Source organism: Peromyscus californicus, unplaced genomic scaffold, assembly GCF_007827085.1.
Source record: "Peromyscus californicus insignis strain IS unplaced genomic scaffold, ASM782708v3 Scaffold_21__1_contigs__length_65335640, whole genome shotgun sequence".
NCBI classification, from domain to species: Eukaryota; Metazoa; Chordata; class Mammalia; order Rodentia; family Cricetidae; genus Peromyscus; species Peromyscus californicus.
This window is the reverse complement of record NW_026294514.1, coordinates 18144178-18161450: the sequence shown is the minus strand read 5'-3', so window position 1 is coordinate 18161450 and position 17273 is coordinate 18144178. Positions and strand designations below refer to the sequence as shown.

The window sequence follows — 17273 nt, the reverse complement described above, 5'->3', positions numbered from 1 at the left end:
CACACGTGGAGCAAGCCTACAGTGCACTCCATCTGCATGTCAAGGCTGGATTTGTCGTACCAGCACTCCCAGTGCAGTGCAAGGGGAAAAATGAGAGACTGTGCCTCCCTCTGTACCCCATCCACTCAGGTATCCATCCCCTCAAATGCAGGAGTAAAAGCAGCACCGCCCTTGCCTTGTTACCACAGAAAGGCTATGTCCCGGAGGTGCTTCTTCCTCAGTGGGGATCCAGGAAGCAGCTGGCAATGAAGATGAGCTATGAAGACAAGCCATGGCAACCAACTTGGAGCTGTCAAGTTGGAAGTGAGAGGAAGAGGTCATGTTGTTCTAAAACACTGAGATTTTGCGACTGTTGCTGTGTTAACACAGAATGCTTGCAAACTACTTTCACTCTGGAATAAATGATAATTTGGACACTGTAGAATTTTGGGGCTCCCTAACTTTTTCTTATTCAGTTCAGTATAAGGCAGGCTGTGCTCGATGGACACGAGGGTCATTACTCTGGTGAATGCTGCTCTAACTTGTCTACTGAAGCACCTACAGTAATGAGGACACCAACACGGGGGTTCTGGGGGTACAGCCTAAAGCAATCACCACAGTATCAATTTCTGCTGAACCTCGTATTTCACCTGAAAATCAGAGTTTATTTCTCTGACTCTTTAAGCAAAATGGGTATCCCAGGAAAGCATTCTACATTTATTTCCTGGTGCTGTGTATCTCCTGACATAGTACTTTTTACTCTGCTTAGAGGCACAGCAGGGAAGTAACATGTTCATTGGGTTTATCACCAGACACAAGTTCAAATCTGCCTTATAGGTTCCTTAAAATACAGGACCTTTGAATGCATGTTTAGCTTTTCTCCGATATTTACCTTCCTTTTCCTCTGCAAAGTGGGAATAAGATTTGATCTTGCCATAAAGAGATTTTGTGTGTGTGTGTGTGTGTGTGTGTGTGTGTGTGTGTGTGTGTGTGTTGAGTGCCTAATACACACTATAATTTAACATAAACCAAAGAAGAGTAGGGTAATAAGCATTCAAAAATTGGATACTCCACAGAGGTAAAATTAAATGAGAAGAACATATTAGACTTATGAGGTATATGGGGAGCCCGTACTTTTCTAGACACATGTAAGTGATTTGATAGTCACAGAAGCCAGATTCTTGTAAAGCTTAAAAAGTAACCTGGGAAAAGAAAGGGAACCACTTCAGAGTGTGGAAAATGTCCCTTTGACAGATAGTAGAACTAAATCTATACAAAGGCATTTTATTACCATCCATGTTTTTAATACCAGGCAGCTTTGTAGACTTCATGTAAGCAACTATCTTAAGAACTGTGGCCCTGCTGGGCGGTGGTGGCACAAGCCTTTAATCCCAGCACTCGGGAGGCAGGAGCAGGCAGATCTCTGTGAGTTCAAGGCCAGTGTGGTCTACAGAGCGAGATCCAGGACAGGCTCCAAAGCTACAGAGAGAAACCCTGTCTTGAAAAACCAAAAACCCACACTGTGGCCCTATTCCTAACCTGGTGTGTGCTAGAGGTGGCGACAGTAATACAGTGTGTTATGGTTCCACCTGGAATGCTGCTCAAAAGGCTTGACTACTGATACAGCAAAGTTCTGAGGAGTTCCTCAATTATGAGGCTCCTGACCTCATTCAAGGATCAATCCATGGATAGGTTACCTGCATAGAGAAATTTAGGAGGTGGAACTTAGCGGAAGGAAAATGAGTCATTATGGTGTGCTCTTGGAGACTAGGTTGTAACTCCCAATCACTTACAACAACTTACATTCACTCACTCATATCAGTGTGTGGTATAAGCATGTGTAATGTTCATATGTGCACATGTGTACAGGTACACGTGCATGTATGCTTGTGGAAACCAGGTCAATATGAGTGTCTTCTTCAATCACTTCCTACACTATCACCTTTCAATTTTCACTCACTCACTCACTCACTCACTCACTCACGATTGAGTGTGTAGCGCGAGGTTAAGTGGGGGCCTATGTATGCTGCAGCACACAGAAGGAGAACAGAGGGCAGTTCGGGAGAGCCCATTCTCTCTTTCCACCATGTGAGATCCACCACTGGTCCCCAAACACTTCTTTCTTTCTCTGCCTCTGGTCTGCTATGAAGTGGGCCACTCTGTTCCATTGCAGGTTCCTGGCTATGATGTTCTGCCTCACCATGGCCCAAAACAATGGTGCCAAGTGACCACAGACCGCTGAAACTGAGTCAAATAACCCTTTTCTTCTTTAAATTGATTTCTCAGGTATTTTTGTCACAGTGACTTTCAGAACGCTAACACAGAGAAATTATAAAACTGAAGAGAAAATAAATGGAGAAAAAGTGAGGTGTAACAGGTATTTATAAACGGGCAATGCTCTGAGCAGGTAAGAAGCTGTTAATGCTAGTAGGCTTGCCTGGCACAGGCTTATAATCTCAGCTATTCAGGAGTCTGGACAGGAAGACTGAAAGTAGCCTGCTTAGGCTACAGAGTAACTCAGGTCAGTCTGCATAACAGCAAGACCATTTTTAACAATTAGAAAAGGGCTGGGGACGGGGTCCAGATCAGTGGCAGAGTGCTCGTCTAACATGAAAATGGCCCCCAGGTCAATCCCCAGTATGCAAGGAAGGGAAGGGGAGCAAAGAAGCTGGAGCGCTGCCTCTTCCTGCTCATGGTCCCAGACTCTCCATCTTTCTCTGTAAGGGATGGATCTCTGTTCAACAGAGATAATCCAAAGTCCTTTTTAATTCTGACTATTGTCTACTTACAACTGTTTGCTTTAGTAAGTGCTGCTGCCTTCAATTTTATAATTAGGTCTTTGCTTTTACTTTAGAAAAGGATAACCATTTCTTAACAAATACTTTGAAACTGAACTTATTAATTAGTAATTTCATTCATCTTTTCAAATACATTGAAATAAAAGTTAGGCGTTTACATTTCTATTATGACTTAACCACTTATAGTTGTTTGGTGCACAAATGAAGGTCACCAGGTATCTTTCCAACTTTCCCCTAATGTCTCAGAACGGCTCTCCTCTTTCTCAGGGCTAGATATAATTTACTAAGACTGTGACAGTTAAGACTACTTTAGGAACAAAGAGGCTGACCCACCAAAACATGGAACTACTCAAAGAGAATCATGAGTTCTTTCAGAACCACAGCTGAAGAGTGAAGTTAGGACTTGAAGTGAGATCTTCTAAGTTCAGTTTGTTTCATTTACTTTATCAGAGTGTACAGACTCTTGGGGTAAATACAAGAATTTCACCAATTTCAAATACTTTCCATCTTTGTATACTCTTGGTCTTCACCCCACCCTTATTTTCACCTTTTTTTTTGTTGTTGTTAGTGGAGGCTATCTTCCTTGATGTTACTCCCAGCTTAATCTTTTTGTGACAGGGTTTCTTAAAAACCAGAACTTACAGAAACAGGCAGTTTAACTTAACCGGCTGGCCCTAGGAACCCCATCTCTGCCATCCAACTGGAATTACAGGCCCTACCAAGCATTTCCCATGGGTTCTGGGGGTCTGAACTCCAGTGCTCTTGCTTATGTGGCAAGCACTTTAACAAACGCGCCACTTCCCCAGGGCATTTGTTTTGGTTTGTTTTTTCTTAATCATTTCCACATTAATAACTTCCTTTTGTTTTTAGATGACAAAACCACTGAAAGCAAGTAAGTCCCTAAGAAAGACTTATGTATGTTTTATAGATTCTTCTATTGACATTTTAATTACAACTAACGCTAACTGTACAGTAAGGCTCTGTCAGGAATACCATATTTTTTAGAATTAATCTATTTTAAAAGACTGTTTGAATGGTAAATTATCATTGTGAGTAAATAAAATGAATGCTCCCTAAAGCCTGGCACGGTAGCACAGACTTGTAAACCCAGCACTCAGCAGACTGAGGCAGGAGGATCAAGAGTTCCAGGCTACTCTAGCCCACATCGCAAGACTCTATAATTCAAGAATACCAAACAAGGGACTGGAGAGAAAGCTTAGCAGTTAAGAGCACTTACTATTCTTGCAGAGGACCTGGGTTCAGTTCAAATCACCCACATCAGGTGGCTGACAACTACCTGTCACTCTAGTTCCAAGAGACCTAATGCCTTCTTTTGGCCTGTGTGGGCACCAGGTATTAATACGGTACTTCATACACACATATAGGCATTCACAATATGCATAAAATATACATAAATAAATCTTAAGTAAAGTGAAAAAAAATGCAAAAGGAAGCATTCATTAAAAGAAAAAAGGGCTACCATACATTTACTATAAAGAAACTTAATGCAAATAAACTATGACACTTTGATGAATATTACTTATGAAAAAAAAAGTTTAATTGACCTACCCAGTTGGTTGGGATAAAGTACAAATTCATTAAAGCTATGTATTAAATCTCTTGTGGAATACTATTAAAAAAAAAACTTTATGATTGAAGTTCCATTAGCTACCTTATAAATGTAGTTTAATAAATAAAGAAGCTTCAGCAAGATCCATTAGTTCTACCAGAAAGGGGGAAAAAAAAAAATCAATGTACAGAACCTACTGTCAGTAGATGGAAAGGCACCCATGGAGGAATTTAGAGACATACTTGACCCATGGCAGCATTTAAGCATCTGGAGTATCTATACCTGTTCTTCATTAGACGAACCTCTCTCTTCCGTGCTGCTTCTTCGGCAGGCTGTGTAGGAAGTGCTGGGGAGGACGCCATAACCACTCCAGGGGCAATAGTGCTAGTGGGTGCTGTACGAATCTGGTATGTTTGTACATCGCCAGAGGCAGCTGCAAGAAAGAATGAACGAGGTGTAAGACACTGAAACACTACAATTTACTTCAAGTGTGTGTCAATCAATCTAAACATACTTGGATTATGAGGGAAACGAAACAGATGATTCTGGCTAAAAAGAAGATGCCAATTTACTGTCCTATTAGTACAGGTAAGGATGTCTGAATGTCTCTGCTGGGTCTTACATTTATGTTTTATTGGAATGGAGATCTAGTCTGTGGTTAACATGCTTACCAACCTTAAGTCTAAAAGGAAAGTGAGGCCCAGCATAGATGATCTTCCTAGATATAGTCCTCAGTGTCTTCCTTTGATTTGGATAAATTCATATTAAAAAATTTCAAGCAGACTCTTGCCACGACATAAAAACGACCATGACTTTTCATAAATAGCAAAATGAAAGAGAAAATAAGCATATGGTCAACTATTATAAATTTCTAATTCAAATAAAACTCAAAGCATGAAAAAGTGGACTATTGGGTGCCAATCATGGTTAATGTAAACATTATTTTAATGTAAGTGATAATAAATAAACTCAAGCTGGATTTTTTTTCTTTTCCTTTTTGGTTTTCTGGGACAGGGTCTTACTATGCTGTCCTGGCACTCGCTCTGTAGACCAGGCTGGTCTAGAACTCAAGAGATTTACCTGCCTTTGCCTCCCAAGGGCTGGGATTAAGGCATCCACCACTTTGCCTGGCTTTGGGTTTTTTTTAACCATACAATCTACCATATGTGAAAAGAAACATAATCATAGTTTGTCGATTATTTGCTTCTAAAAACAGCTTAATGACATACTGTCCTAATAAGTAACCTAACACTATGTGAGAGATTTTGAAGGTCTTGATAAAATCATCATATCAGTTAAAAATATCAATTGTATCGTTTGAGTGACAAAGATTTATATACTAAACATGTTACCATCTTCAAACTGACGTTGAGAATTCAAATTCACTGACATCCTGCTTTACAATTTTTTGAGTACCTGCATGTAAAGTGAAAAGGTGTTTTACTCCCATTAATAAGCAAAATATTTTTTCAAATATCATTGGTCTAATAACAGGATATATTGTATAAATATATTAGGGATTTCTACTTGGTGTTTTGGTACCATTCAAAAGTAATTATCCATGGTGAAAGGATGTAACTCTCATTAACACAGGCAACATTCGTTATTATTAACAAAAATATTTTTAGAAGCAAATGTTATTATTTCTCAGCCTATACATCTTTAATCTGGTATAAACTATGAACTGTTCAAATAATTAATGGAGAATAGTTAACACTCTCCAGACTCCTGAAATGAAGGGAAAAACCCCCAAATTCTTTAGTCCACTGAGGACGTAAGAACAATTTCCAAAGAGCAGAAGATTTACATAATGATATATGTTCTTTGGAATGTTTTTATCTGAAATCAAAATTCACGACTTTAGGGGGAAAAAACTAAGCTTCTTTTAAATAAAAAAATAATAATAATAATTAAAAAAACCCAACAGAGAACAGTCCACTAAACCTCTTCAATAGTGACTTAGCACACATGAGGTAGGGCCCACAGTCGGGTGTCACTTGAGTCACATAGCCTGACTGGGATTGCCTCAGTTTTCTTCTCATTTACGCTATTTCTCCTAGCCCTGAACACTGAAGGTATTAAAGACAGGTATTTCCCCTCTAAAGCTCCAAGATAGTTGTTTTTATGCCATGACATTTTCGTCCAAGTGAAAAAATAGAAAATTTCACGAGAAATATTTATGCACTAAATGCATACATAGCTAATCTTTAATATCTAAATCTATACTGAAGAAACTCCTTTAACAGTGTGTTGCAGTATACTTACTTTTCCTGAGTGTACACACTAAGTTTTAAAAGAATGGATCATACTGTGTACTCCATTACCTTGAACAACAACTTGGTTGCTGGGCACTAGGATCTGCTGTCCATCAGTGGTCTGTGCGTACTGTAGAATAGTGGTACCCGGCTGAGTGGCAGCTGCATTGGTCATGGTTAACGTCTGAAGGCCCTGTACCCCATCGGTGCCATTGTTAGCCAACTGGATTGCTCCTCCCTGGGTAATGGCAACTAAAACCCAATGAATTTGATTGTTACAAGTTTAATTACTATCATGTAAGACTTTTAAAACACACTAAACTCATGCAATTAGCAAAGCATAATGTAGGGGAAATTATTATAGACAGTAACATCACTAAGAAAGACTAGTTATATTTAAGTAAATGTGTTCTCAGGAAAGTATATCCAGTTTTTATAAGAGAAATATACTCTATGAACTGTACTATAATAAATAATATGTGATAATAATATAAAAATTAGGGCTGGAGAGATGGCTCAGAGGTTAAGAGCACTGGCTGATCTTAAAGAGGTCCTGAGTTCAATTCCCAGCAACCACATGGTGGCTCACAACCACCTATAATGAGATCTGGTGCCCTCTTCTGGAGTGCAGGCATACATGCAGGCAAAACACTGTATATACATAATAAATAAACCTTTAAAAAAATATATAAAAATTAAGTGAAAAATTCAAATTCGTTTTTAACGTATTTAAACTCTTGAGGAAGTCTTCCTTCACAATGATACTTTACAGCACGGTTAATTACCTCAACTATTATTTAATATCTGTTGCCTTAGTCATAAATACATTTCTTGTAGGTAGGAAATTAATTAATTAATATAGGAGGCACCCAATAAATGCTCATTAAAATATAATTAATAGAGCCATCTATCAGTGAATTACATTTTCTAACTCTTAGAGCGATTTATAAAATCTGTCGGTAGTGCACTTAAACATCCATGCGAATGGCATGAAACTTCTTAAGGGGCTAAGGCACAGAATTCACTTGAGTTAGGAGTTTTGAGACCAGCCTGGGGAAAAAATAGTAATATCTCATCTCAAATAAATAAACTAAATAAGCAATTTTTTAAAAAAAGAAAAAGAAGAATCCAGTAATACACTGCTTGCCATGAATGTTTAAGGTCTTGGGCTCAGTCTCTAGCACATGCTACCAATCATCCTTTTTTTTTTTTTTTTTTTTTTTGGTTTTTTCAAGACAGGGTTTCTCTGTGTAGCTTTGGAGCCTGTCCTAGAACTCACTCTGTGGACCAGGCTGGCCTCAATCTCACAGAGATCCACCTTCCTCTGCCTCCCAAGTGCTGGGATTAAAGAAGTGCGCCATCATCACCTGGCTGCTACCAATCATCTTCAGCAAAAATTTCATCAACGAAAGAAATGAAATGGCCTGGACCTTAGTCGTTATGAGTGTCTTATAAAGTTTATGATCATCAATATCACCACTTGGATAAAGTATCTCACTACGTTCTAAGCTCCATCTCTAAGTCCTCATACAAGGTCTTCCATTGATTGTTTGATAAATAAACACATTTGCCACTACCTGGCAAATGGAAATTAATGAATACATACCTAATAGATATTTCATACCTAATCTAAGGTTAGATTCTTAACCTAAATCACCTTTATACAAAAGTACATAGAAAAAGCTAATTGACACCAAAACAACACAGAGAAACCCTCTCAGAAAAAAAAAAAAGGCTAATTGAAAGGTAAGTTATTATCTTATTTGGAAGATATAATCCTTTAGATACCAGAGTTGAAAAAAAAAAAGGTTGAATCCTTCTCAGACAAATCTTACTAAGGATCAAGTTTTCAAAAAAAAAAAAAAAAAAAAAAAGACTACCTGAACAACTCCATTGTGTGTATGTGTGCACATGCACATGCAGGGAATCAAACCCAGATCCTCATGCATGGCAGAAATGCACTCTATCAACCGAGTTATGTTGCCAGCTCTCCATAAGCAAAGTAAAAAAAAAAAAAAATGTGGTATCAATGTATCTGACTTAAATATGTTACCATTTATCAGAGGGGAGTTAGTTTGGGATCAGTAAGCTCTGGGGAACTATATCATCCTGAGTAATGTGTACATAGAAAACTCATAATTCACTGCACAATCAAGAGATATGAGTTAATGGTGATTATTTGGTTACTTTAGCAAGATGGAAAACTTGTGGAAATTAACACACTAGCATATACAATCCTTCTATGTTAGTTAAGCCAAGGCTTTACTATCTTGGATGTGAAAAAGAAGTCTTAAGAATTATTCTACAACTAACTTTTTAAGATTCCTGAAAGTGGCTGGAGAGATGGCCCAGCAGTTAAAAGTACTGGCTGCTCTTTCAGAGGACCTGGGTTCTATTCCCAACACCCACGGGGAGGCTCTCGGCCATCTGCAAGCAGTTCTAAAGGATTGACCACTCTCCTTTGGCCTCCGCAGGCATACACACATATAGTGCACAGGCAAAATATCCATACACATAAAATAAAAATACATAAAAAAGGTTTACTTGAGCCGGGCGGTGATGGTGCACGCCTTTAATCCCAGCACTCAGGAGGCAGAGGTAGGCGGATCTCTGTGAGTTGGAGGCCAGCCTGGGCTACCAAGTGAGTTCCAAGAAAAGGCGCAAAGCTACACAGAGAAACCCTGTCTCGAAAAACCAAAAAGTTTACTTGAAAGAATCATAAAGTTAACAGAATCAAATCTTTATTTCTCATATAGAGTTAACTTGCAAATTCAAATGTATTTAACACTCCACTTTTTTCTTCGTTACAGAGCAATGAGCTCAAAGTGAAAGGAAAACTCTTGTCTGTAAGCAATAGTTTGATTCTGTTACTTTTCTTGGAAATCTAAAGCATCTGATCGTAGAGATATTGTTGTAAACATTAAATAAGGTCACATATATAAAATTCTTTGAAAATGTTTCATCTAAGACTTAAACATTTTTTTTAACTGTGTAATATTTACTTGAACACTTGATTATTTTAAAAGAGTAAGATAGTTTCAACAAAACCAAATTCATTCAAACAAGAATAGAAGACAATCATAACATATCTCTAGGTGTACTTTAATGACTACCAAGAATACAAACTAAGGAAATATTATATTTTAACTTAATCTAAATACAATTAAATTGTATTAGCTGAGATTCTGTACATGCATAGGACAGCATAAGTAAAAACTAGAATGAAAAAACGGAGGGATACAATCCTTTCTACTGGGAAAAGATGAGAGAGGTTTAGAGATTATAGGTGTCATAAAGCTCTAAACCTTAGATTCTGGTAACCATGTTAATTAGGTTCAAAACACAGGGCTGTAGAGATGACTGAGAGGTTAAGAGCACTGACTATTCTTCCAAAAGACCCTAGTTCAAGCCAGCACCTACATGGTAGCTAACAACCACCTGTAACTACAGTTCCAGAGGATCCAACGCCCTCTTCTGGCCTCCATAGGCACTGCATACATGTGGTGTTGACATACATGTAGACAAACTACTCACACATATAAAATAAAAAAAAAATTTAAAAATAAACAAGTTACAAAATATAGAGTTTGCTATATATGTGAGTATTCATTATGATGTTTCTTAGGGGAAAACATCAAGAACATAATGCTACATCAGTTTCATCAAAGGCACACATGTGTGTGCAAAGATGATAGTGGATAAAATGAATAAATCGTAAAAAAACTCAAAGAACTAGTATATGTAAACTATAAATATTCAGTTGTTGGAGGGATTTGAAAACTAAAGTATCTAAGGGATGGCAGCAATCCTATACTTTACTTCTTCCTTTCAGTTTCTGTATGGTTCTTCTGAAAACCATCCTTTCTAGTTCACGTGAGAACCTGCAGTGGTGAATCTAGTGCTGAAAGGAATGTGCTATATCCTTCAGTATGTTCATGCTGCGGGAGAGTGAAGTCTTGTACCATGTCAGAGAAGAACCATCTACAACACTGAAAATTATCTGGATATGAAATTATCTTACACTAAACACAGGGAGAGGGATATTCTTTTACAGCTGCCAATAAAGAATTTAAGAAAGAAAAAATTCATGTTATGCACATAAATTCATTCAGGCACACACACACATAAATAATAAATCTTTAAAAAAAAAAGCCCTTCCTTATAAATAACATCAAAAGTTTCAGTGTTGGAAAAGCTAAAGCTATTGCTTTAGGTATCTATTTTTAATATAGCAGGAATGCAAATTGCAGGCAAGCAAACCAACATTAGGCTGAAATTAAAAAGCTAGTAGTTTGTGTGTGAATCATGTAAGAGATACACTGGAAGGCAAGGATGGGGGGGGGAGTGACATTTACACAAATGCCTTTTATCAAAAGTACTTTCTAACAACTCAAGTAAAAGACGAAACAAAGGAAGAGGAGAGGTAAGACAGAATTAAATGCAGGACAGATATGAAATGGAAACTAATGTTGTCAAAGTCTTTCCTTTCAGAACAGCACAGCAGGGCTGGCGAGGTGGCTCACCAGGTGGAGCATTTCTTGTCCTTTCAAAGGGCCCTGACCAGTTCCCAGCACCGCACGGTGACTCAAACCATCTATAACTCCAATTCCAGAATTCTGACTCATCTTCTGACCTCAGGAGGCACCAGGCACAGCCATGGTGCACAGACAGACATGCAGACAAAATATTAATATACATAGTATTTTTTTTTCTTTTCTTTTTGAGACAGGGTCTCACTATGCAGTCTTAGCTGTCCTGTAACTAACTATGTAGACCAGGCTGACCTTGAACTCACAGAGATCTACCTGCCCCTGCCTCCTGAGTGTTGGGATTAAAGTCATGCAACACAATGGCTGGCACACGCGGACTTTTGTAAACTAAAAAAGTGTCAGGATCTGTCGGTTTTAGCAGTTCTTATGTTCATAGTGTCATAATTCACTACACTGACCACAACAGTAGACTATAACCAAGCCACACCTACCCGAAACACCAAACACAAAGATTTTTAAATGCTATTTTTAGGAGGTAGGATTAAATAAAAATAGTTAAAATAATGGAACTACTTTTGGTCTTCATCATAGTGTTTTCCTTATCTGAAGAAAACATATCTTAACATTATGAAAATTAAATCTAGATATTTGTTTCTTCAAAAACTTTCAGACTGCGTCAGGAATCTATACTAAACTGAAGAAAACGTAACTGACTTACACTTACGTATTCCTAGCACTAGAAAGGAAAGCCTTTCCATTACCGATTTCTGATAACACGTCAAACAACAATGGCAGCAAAAGCCTTGGCATTTGCCATTTCTTTAGAGAATGCAGCAGCTTTTCCTAGCAGAGAGAGTTATTACTCACTGTACTGCCCACTGCTGGTCTGGTAAATTGGAGTCGGCACCGTCACAGTGGTGATGGCAGGGGCAGACGTCTCCTCTTCCGACTTTTCTTCTTCAATCCTTGGCACTCCTGGTGCATCAGAAGATAAGTCATTCAAAATTTTCCTAGAAAAATAAGGAGCTATTTTAATTAAGAAAAAATCCACTAAGTATAAATAATAAACATTAGAAAACTGCTAATGTATATGACAAAAGTTTAAAACACATGCATTATATAGGTAAACTCCAAACAAAACAGGGATTTCAAGTACAAGAAGTAGGTGTGTGTGGGGGAGGCTAAAATAAATAAACTACCCAGGGTTTTGTTTGTGTCAAATGTTATGCCTTTGGGTGTTTTGTCTGCATATGCCTGGTGCCTACAGAGACCAGAAGAGAGTACTGTGACCCTATGACTAGAGTTGGACGGTGGGTGTTCGCCGTGTGGCTCTTTTGAAGAGGCTCTGCTACCAAACACTTAACCGAGTTTATGAGCAGCATGTGGCATGCTACTCGGTGGCAGCGTGGACCAAAAACCTTCTCAAAGCTGGAGCAGTAAGCATGGCTTTCAGAGCTGGAGGTCAAAGTGCCTCTGCCATGAAATTAGTTTCTCAAGGAACCAAGGATTGGGGTGGAGCCAGCAACCAAAGCCACAGCTTTATTCCTAGTCATGACTGCTTAGCAGTTTAAATGCTCATGTAGTCAGAAAAAGATAGAAATATGCAGTAAAGACAGATTCAAACAAACAAACAAACAAAACCTCTAAGTGGGTTACAGTGTGTTTAAAAATATATGTAGGCTTGGGAGAGTAAAGAGAAAGTATAGACAGTCATAAAAAATAAAGTTTTAAAATAATAAAGTTAAAGTCGTTAAGGGAGTAAAGTAATATAAAGAGCCATGTAACGATGGAAAACAGACAGTCTGGGTACTAAGCTATTGTATTGTCTTTGAATTGTTTGACAGCTGAGGAGGGAGCAACAGCTGCTAAGAGACATTTGATTATAAATGTTGCTGGATTAATCCAATCTATGTATTTTGAAAATGTCTTGACTTCAAAATTTAAGTCAAAAGATATGTTACTTTGGGAAAGAGGTTCTGCTTTTATTTCCACAGGAAATGAGAGGCTGTGAATTCATTCTGTGTTAAGAAAAATCAGCTTTGATTAAGGAAGACCCCCTGAAAATCTCTAATGGGAACAGATGTTAATCTTACATATTTTACATCAGTATGGATTTTAGTTTATTGATACAAATTTAAAGTTAATTTTGTTACACTGTATGTATACTTCAAACTCTTGTTTAGAATATTATGCTTATGCAGCTCATTTAAAAATGAAATATACAATCAGGAAATACGGACTAGTAGTCATCTACAATAGCAAACTTACAGTCATGTTAGTTATGTTTTCAAGGTCATACAGAGATATATTTCAGATAGACAGGCAATCTTCAAACACTTCAAAGACCTAAGAATATGGCATTTAAAATGTTTTGAGAACTTAGACTTTTCTTGAAAGTGAGACATGTCTGCTTCTGGCAGCATCAATTACTTCAAAGAGGATGACGGGCATCGAAGAAATTCCATATGGCGTTTGTTTTCTTTATGGCAAAAGCTAGCCATGTGGGCAAAGAAAGTGCCCTTGACCCAACTGCTGACAGTATACTGTACAAACTGGACAAGCAGGACACAAAGAAAGCGACTGCAGAACTTTGTCAAGACAAGGTGGATAGTCTTTCAAAAATTCTGCTTCAAAATAAGTCTGTCAGCTATGATAGGCCTGTAGGCCAAAGATGGATGCCCCAACGTTGCAGAGGAACTTTGGGTGACTGTCCAGGCAGCCTGATATCCCTGTCATTAGGTAACATTACATCCTTCTGGAGTCTTTGATGGAGTTGAAGACTAGATAGTTACAGTTATAGTTTCCTTTAGTTATAATAAAAGAGAAATTAGACATAAAACTTTAGACTAACCAAGATAACAAGCATTTTCTCTAATTTTGCCAAATGCAAATGGATTAGTGTTACTGTAATTCTTACTTATTAGCTGTCTTTTTTTAAATATATAATCTTACTTTGTTAAAGTTAAAACCTTCCATTTTAATTAGACAAAAAGGGAGAAATGCTGTGGAATAATCCTCTTGTACACTGTTAAGATTTGTCACTCAAATTGGTTTAATAAAACACTGATTGGCCAGTAGCTGGGCAGGAAGTTAGGCGGGAAAGCCAAACTCAGAATGCTGGGGAAAAGGAGGGTGGAGTCAAGGGGTTGCCAGCCAGATGCAGAGTAAGCAAGATGAGAATGCCTTTTTGAGAAAAGGTACCAAGCCAAGTGGCTAAACATAGATAAGAATTATGGGTTAATTTAAGTGTAAGAGCTGGTTAGTAATAAGCCTGAGCTACTGGCTGAGCATTTGTAAGTAATATTAAGCCTTGGAGTCAATTACTTAAGAAGTGGCTGCCAGGTAAACAGGAGGTGGGAGAGAAACTTTCGCCTACAAATTACTGGTAAAAATATCAAGTCAAATAAAACCAAATAGAGCACCTTCCTGCTGCATACAAATCAACTGCTTTTTAAGGATCAGTTGTTCCAATAAAAACCTATTTTATATTATCAATCAATTTCATTTTTCCAACAATCAAGCATGTTATAAGCTTCTGTTAAACAGTTTGCTGCAATATAGATATAAAGGCTACTTTTCAGGAACTCATAAACTTCATATAAATATTACCCCAGTGTGAAAGTCTCGTTATAAGGCAAAGTAATAACCATTATAATCCTTTCTTTACATGTTTTGTCTCTAGAGTTTTTGTTTGATTATTAAAAGCATAATTTATTAAAATAACATTGGCTAGGATTTTGGCCAGAAAAAATTAAGGCAAATTTTGTCTTCAATATAAAGCTGGTATCTTTGTGGGTTTTTTTTTGTTGTTGTTTGTTTGGTTGGTTTTTTTTTTGAGTGTGAATATGGTAGGAGGCATGTGTGCGGAGGCCACAGGACAAATCTGGAGTTGGTTCTTTTCTTCCACCCTTACATGGATGGAGCTCAAGTCACCAGGCTTACGCAAGCATGTTTATTTGCTGGGGCCATCTGGCTAACTTGCAGCTATGATTTGCATAGGGTTTACAGAACTCATGTGACTTATCTCTTAATACTTTGTTGGATTTGCTTCAGGATCAATGGTCTTATATACTAACATGATATACAATGTCCTCAAAATCTAACACCTGCCATATTTAAAACAAAAGAGAAGCGCTAGAGAAATGCCTCAGCAGTTACTCGCTTCAACTCCCAGCAGCAATGGCAGCTCACACTGTTTATAACTCAAGTCACAGAGGATCTGGCATCTTTTTTGAGTCCCTCCAGGTACTTCATGCCCATGGTGCACAGAAATACAGTCAAACACTCATATAAACAAAATAAAAAACTTAATTATACATATTGCCTATAGTCTATATCCCACAACATAAAATTTCTTAAGACCTCAAAATCAATTGACTAATAATATTGAGAGAGAGGTCATAATTTGTGAGGATAGAAAAAGAGCTTAGTAGCAACTAGAAGTTAAGTACATGGAGGAAGGTGAAGTATCAACTATGCTTAAAAAAAGGAGCAAGGCTAGAGAGAAGGCTCAGTCGTTAAGAGCACTGGCTGCTCTTCCATAGGACCCGGGTTTGATTCTCAGCATCCACAGTGCAGCTCATAACCATGTCTAACTCCAGTTCTAGGGGATCCAATATCCTCTTCTGACCTCTGTCGGCACCATGCATACAACTGGTATATAGACACAGGCAGACAAAACACTCATACACATAAAACAAAATAAATCTAAAATAAATGGCAAATATTAGGAGCTTAGATAAATAGGCATAATTTAAACTAACAGGGAAGGTAACTGTCAAATTCTGAAGCTTACTGAATTCTAAAGTAAGCTTAAGAGATTAGTAGGCATGTTGTTTCTAGATATACTTAACATGGAGCCAACTGATATACATACTGTTTTTGACTTTCCTTTGAGGAGGCAAGGCATAGACAAGGTTGAACCCAAACTAGAGGATGTGAGCAAAGCACTACCCTGAAAACTGTTAAATACAGGTGTTCGCTAAGTACCATGACATAGAAAACATCTGTAAATGTATAGCTAAGTAGATCACTAGTGTATACCCAGAACAATGCTATAATTCAAGTGTATCCCAAACTTTAAAGGGAGAGCAGCAGTCAGCACAGCTACAAAAACAGAATGAGGGAGAAACTGTCTTCCCACAACTATTGAGAGCAGCTGTTCTCAACCTTCCCGATGCTGTGCCCCTTAAGCTGTGAGGACCACAACCATAACATCTGTTTCAGTGTTCCTTCATCACTGCCATTTTGCGAGTGTTATGAACTGTAATGTAAATATCCGTGTATTCCAATGGTCATTTGGGGGCTATGACCCCCAGGTTGAGAACCACTGGTTTAGAGTAAGAAGTAGTCTTATTTTGTACAGTAGACATCAACTTATATGAGAAGTAACTCCAGAGAAATAATCTACACGGTACTGGCCTGAGCAGTTTTAGCGGTGTTCTGACACCCAATATCTGCCAAGTCCTAAGCCTTTCTGCAGGTCTCTGACTGTTAAAGTACATACCTGTAAGAAGGCCTCCTGGAAAGGATTTCCCTTCGCTTTTGGGAATCCGTTACACTATCCACAGACTCCTGTGAATCTTCACTTTCTGCAATAGTTGAAATCTGAAAACAAAGAAGAACTTTATCTTGATTATCAAATTTAGTTCCCATAAAATATTTAAGTCCAATACAAAGAATGTATATATAACTCTTATATACACTTTAGTTTTTAATGGAGACAATTATACCAGTAAAACTCATTTCCTACAGACTAAAATGACATGGAAACATTTGTCCTGAAAACGACTTTGAATTTCTCCCAAGCAACCAATCCTGAATATATCACTAACAGCAATTATTTCTTGCAGTCGTTAGAACAGAATTGCCAACCAAAATAAGTTTTCTGCCATGAAAACAAGAACAAATAGTAAGCCCTAAGTCTCTAACAGTATGTTTTCCTATAATTGTTATGCAAACACATATTTACAGATGTACAAAAGTCAGTGATTCTTTATCACACTGTAGATTGTTTGTCCTGGCTAGTTTTATATCAACTTGACACAAGCTAGCATCATCAGAGGAAGGAGCCGCAACTGAGAAAATGCCTCAAAAGACTGGGCTGTAGGCAAGTCTGTGGGGCATTTTCTTAATTAATGATTGACTTAGGAGGGCTCAGCCCACTGCGGGTGGGGTCACC

At 37.9% G+C, this 17273-nt stretch overlaps 1 protein-coding gene across 7 annotated transcripts in view; it reads right to left on the bottom strand.

Moving 5' to 3' along the window:
• The window catches only part of Creb1 (cAMP responsive element binding protein 1), a 65740-nt gene that overhangs the window by 17316 nt on the left and 31151 nt on the right, over positions 1-17273 (bottom strand). For all 7 annotated transcript variants that reach the window (XR_008220847.1, XM_052749672.1, XM_052749675.1 and 4 more), the window contains 4 exons: positions 16599-16699; positions 11960-12102; positions 6672-6854; positions 4630-4780 (listed from right to left, as the gene is read on the bottom strand). Coding sequence is in view for 6 of the 7 variants with exons in the window: in XM_052749672.1 (XP_052605632.1) it covers positions 4630-4780; positions 6672-6854; positions 11960-12102; positions 16599-16699 (578 nt within the window). In the remaining variant the exon portion in view is untranslated. The remainder of the gene's footprint in view (positions 1-4629; positions 4781-6671; positions 6855-11959; positions 12103-16598; positions 16700-17273) is intronic.